The sequence below is a fragment of the Lipotes vexillifer genome, unplaced genomic scaffold (assembly GCF_000442215.2).
Source record: "Lipotes vexillifer unplaced genomic scaffold, Lipotes_vexillifer_v1.1 C27372245, whole genome shotgun sequence".
NCBI lineage: Eukaryota > Metazoa > Chordata > Mammalia > Artiodactyla > Lipotidae > Lipotes > Lipotes vexillifer.
The window spans coordinates 1-4,822 of record NW_006780433.1 but is presented as its reverse complement, the minus strand read 5'-3'; the positions used below and the strand labels follow the sequence as shown (position 1 = coordinate 4,822).

The following is a 4,822-nucleotide window of genomic DNA, read 5'->3' as shown; positions in this document are numbered from 1 at the left end:
ACGGCTCACAGGCCCAGCCGCTCCGCGGCACGCGGGATCCTCCCGGACCGGGGCACGAACCCGAGTTCCCTACATCGCCAGGCGGACTCCCAACCACTGCGCCACCACGGAAGCCCTAAACCAACAGCTCTTTACGAAACATAGTCTTTATCCGGGTAAGGCCAAGTTATCGCGAGACGACAAGACACGCCGGTTAGCGTAATCGGGCGTTGCGCCTGCGCGCGCTGGGGCAGCCCGCACTTCCGCCCGAGGCGTGGTGCGACTCACAGCAGCTTCCCGTCCCGTGTGGTGACGTATCTGTCTTTTCTCCGCTAGGTCGGCCGTTAACGGACGGAGGCCCGCTGAGCTGCGGAGTTGCAGAAACTGGCGTTTGGAGCTGCCGTTCTTGGCGAGATTTCGCGTTGCCCGTCCTCAGCCATTTCACCGATAATCAGCGGATCGCTTTGCCAAGTGCCGGGAAGAACAAAGGAATTCGGAAGGAGACGCTCGGCTCCCGGCCACCTTGCTCTGAGTGGCTTCCTTTTCCGCTCGCGCCTGTCCGGAGAAACTGGACTTATAATCGTCACTGGATTGTAAGTACCCGAGGCGAAGAGAGCACACTACGCCCCGCTTTTTGCGTATCTTTGTTCCGGGAGAGTTTGTGGATTGGGAGTATCTGCTGAGCCTTACTTTCTGTGCCGAAAATCACTCCGTAGGAGCCGCCATTTGCTTTCCCTGCGTTGTCCTGCAGCGGCATCTAGAGGTTGGAACTTGGCATTGCAGCTGATAGATTTAAATGGACCTGAGTAAGGCAATGCGTCGGTAACGACTGGTATTGTTACAGCATATTTAGAAAGACTTGGGGCTTAATTCACAATAGACGCTTAGTTGCTGTTCTACCTAGAACTCTTTGTAATTAAAGACTTCAATTTATAAGGAGCTGGTCTTTCTGTTGAAATAGCTGAAACTTTTTAGTGCAACAAGTGGTTATTAGAGGAAAAGTGAGTCACAAAGAAATAAAGATGAGTAAGAGCAAAGATGATGCTCCTCACGAGCTAGAGAGCCAGTTTATCTTACGCCTACCTCCGGAGTATGCCTCTACCGTGAGGCGGGCGGTACAGTCTGGTCATGTCAACCTGAAGGACAGACTGACAATTGAGTTACACCCTGATGGGCGTCATGGAATTGTCAGAGTGGACCGGGTCCCACTGGCGTCAAAATTGGTAGATCTGCCATGTGTTATGGAAAGTTTGAAAACCATTGATAAAAAAACCTTTTACAAGACAGCTGATATCTGTCAGATGCTTGTCGCTACAGTTGACGGTGATCTCTATCCTCCTGTTGAGGAACCAGTTGCCACTGCTGATCCCAAAGCAAGCAAGAAAAAGGATAAGGACAAAGAGAAAAAGTTTACATGGAACCACGGAATTACTCTGCCTCTAAAAAATGTCAGAAAGAGAAGGTTCCGTAAGACAGCAAAGAAGAAGTATATTGAGTCTCCAGATGTGGAAAAAGAAGTAAAGCGGTTGCTGAGCACAGATGCTGAAGCTGTCAGTACCCGTTGGGAAATAATTGCTGAAGATGAAACAAAAGAAGCAGAAAATCAAGGCCTTGATATCTCTTCCCCAGGAATGTCTGGCCACAGGCAGGGCCATGACTCATTAGAACATGATGAGCTTCGGGAGATATTCAATGACCTTAGCAGCAGCAGTGAAGATGAAGATGAGACACAGCATCAAGATGAAGAAGATATAAACATCATTGACACCGAGGAAGATCTGGAAAGGCAGCTACAGGACAAGCTAAATGAGTCAGATGAACACCACCAAGAAAACGAGGGAACTAATCAGCTGGTTATGGGAATTCAGAAACAGATTGATAACATGAAAGGCAAGCTCCAAGAGACCCAGGACAGGGCAAAGCGACAGGAGGATCTCATCATGAAAGTGGAAAACCTGGCTCTCAAGAACAGATTTCAGGCTGTGCTGGATGAACTGAAACAAAAGGAAGACCGAGAAAAGGAGCAGCTCAGCTCTCTGCAGGAAGAGCTAGAATCACTCCTAGAGAAGTGAGGGGAGTTTTGATACTTAATTTCATTCCTGACAGTGGTCAGTCTTGAAAGAAAAACTTTGTTTTCATCACCTGGACTAGATAGTAAAACTTTGCAGTAGTTCCCAATTTCCTCCACTGCCTTCTGTTGGATTTGTCTTGTAGACAAATATAACTGTGAATTTCTATCTCATTTGTCTTTTGGAACCACTTTGGTGGGTGTTTGTCCTGTAGTAAGTAGGAGTGTATAGACAGATAAATGTAGGGAAGTTGTAGGATTAGTGGAGTGAACAGTTCAGTTTAGTAATTAATCACAGCTTCACTGCAGGACTTTGCTGCTGTTTCTCGGTTTACCAGAAGCTGCCGTTGCTACTCTGTGATGCCATCTGAGATAAATCAGTAGAGTCTAGTTTGGTGGCAGTGAAGCTTGTTTATATTTGTTCTCCCATGCTGTAGCTATTGTCCCAGTTATTCAAAGCAGTTTTCCACATTTTGCATTGCAAATAACTTCATAAAGTTGTTTTCACAATAAATAAAAGCAAGTAATTTTCACCTTATAATGTGTCTTGCTCTTTTAGGGGTAGTGGGTATCAGATCCTCTTCTGAAGTGGTTTCTTTATGGGGTTTAATGGACTGACCAATTGGATTCTGTTTTGTAGGAAAAGAAGCAGTTACGTTAGAATTTAAGAAAAAGAGGAACAGCAGAGGCCAAGAAATGGGGAAATGTCATCGTTGCATTATGTTTCCAATCCACCTGCTCCATTTGGAGGTCAGGAGATAAAGAACGTTCCTAAACTATCCTAAATTCTTTTTTTTCAGCCTGATCTCACCACATTCTCTCACTATTTTCAATCCTGAGTTTATTTACATTTTTTTCAAGGAGTTTAATTACTACTCTTTCTCTATAATAGTCTATTGGGATAAATACTATTATGCATCTCTCATACCAAAGTCTAAGTTACCTGTTGCTCATGTCCTCACTAGGCTGTAAATTCACTGAGATTACGTACTTTGCCTCGTTAGTCACTGTAAACTTACTAAAGAAGAGTAGAGATTAAAATCACAAGGTCAGGAGATGTGGTGCCTGTGTTTGTATCCTATTTCAGTGACCTGGTTGAGATTGATCTTGGGCAAGTAAATTAAATCTGTTGGTTTCAGTTTGCTCATCTCTAAAATGGAGGTGATAATATTACCTACTTCAGGGCCCTTGAGTTGTTGGCTATTGAGTTGATACATATAAGGACTTAGAACAATTCCTAGAATAAAAGCAAACTATTATTGCCTATTTACTAGGGTCTGAACATAGAGGGGTTAAAAATTTGAATTAAAGACTGATTGAAATGGTAGAAAAGTGTATAAAGAAACAGCTGCTTTAAAGGGGGTTGACTGATTTCAAATTAAAGAATCATTCTAGAAGTTTATAAATTACAGCAGAAACAAAGTTTGCTTCAAATACATCCACAGCATAAGCAAACTGAGTCAGTTTACTACTATAGCTTTGGTTTTTACTTGATTCATTTACGGCTTGGTTTTGCATAAATATTAAAACCTCCATAATGAAGAGTAATTATCTGTTATGTGAACTTCAAAAGAGAAAAACTTAAGAAGATTGGGATCCATTTCCCTTCATGTAAATCCAGAGTTACCAAAAAAGACTCACTTTTCTCACAGCTCCCTTGCCTGATGAGTGTGATGTGTATAGTTGGGCTACGGTTTTTGATACTTCTGAGTTCACGAATGGAAGTTGAATGTTTTTAATTAGTGTTTTAAAATATTATAAGAAAAAACTCACTGAAAATTTTAAGCAATGCAGAAATTTTATAAATTCTTAATTTTATTCACTCCCCTATTGCCGGTCACTTAGGTTGTTCCATTTTAAATTTGCTATTACACAGAATGCTGCAATAAGCCATGTCAGTGTGGTCTCTGTTTTGCATTATTTCTATAGATTAGGTAAATGGGATCTTTATGTTCACATCTAAATGTCATAAAGCCTGACGTTTTGAATTTGTAGATCAAATGTTTGAGACAAAAAATTTGGACAAATTGTGACCAATCATGTCTCTGAAGGACTGTCTTCAACTCTGCTTAAACTTTTATTCCCTGGTAAGAATTGTGTGAAAACACAGACTAGGAAGACTGCTCACCACACAGCAGGTATATTGGCCTTCTTTCCGTATTTCAAACGCCCAGCTCTTTCACACTACAGAGCTTTACTTATATTACACTTATATTTCCCTTTTCCTGGAACAGTCTCCAGATATTCTCATGGCTAGCTTTTTGTTACTCAGCCCTCAGCTCAAACCTTACTTTCTCTGGTAATCCTATCTGGCTACTCAGTCTGATTGCTAGGGAACATGTGATGTGGGTGTGCATCTTCACTGAAAATTTGGAAGTTCCCTTGCCATTGTTTTCCATGTATGCGTGGGAGTACATGTGCTCCAAGTCCAGCTGTTTAAATAGATTTCATGGAACTTGAGATCTGTGTATTATTGCACAACTATGTCTGATAATTCAATGAAATTACAGACGATTTCCCTATTAATGCTCTCATGATCCCTGGCGCTGATTACTAACTTGGTTTCTCCAAAACGTATACATATATGAATTTAATGCAAAAGCAGTTGATGATTTATTATAGTATCCTGCATCTTTTGTGTTTGTAAAAACAGTATGTCCTTTTAAAAAATAAACAATGAACCATAGGTAATTAATGGACAGTTTTAGAAAACCAAAACAGTTTTTAAAAACCCTCAAATGTGAGGGACTTCCCTGGTGGTGCAGTGGTTAATCC

The 4,822-nt window shown here is 41.7% G+C and overlaps 1 protein-coding gene across 1 annotated transcript; it reads left to right on the top strand.

Annotated features, from left to right (window-relative positions):
• Positions 1-338: 338 nt before the first annotated feature.
• TAF7 (TATA-box binding protein associated factor 7) lies at positions 339-2,585 on the top strand. The gene has a single exon (XM_007453684.1). The coding sequence runs from the start codon at positions 1,002-1,004 to the stop codon at positions 2,049-2,051; it is 1,050 nt and encodes a 349-aa protein (XP_007453746.1). The 5' UTR covers positions 339-1,001; the 3' UTR covers positions 2,052-2,585.
• The last annotated feature ends 2,237 nt before the right edge of the window (positions 2,586-4,822 follow it).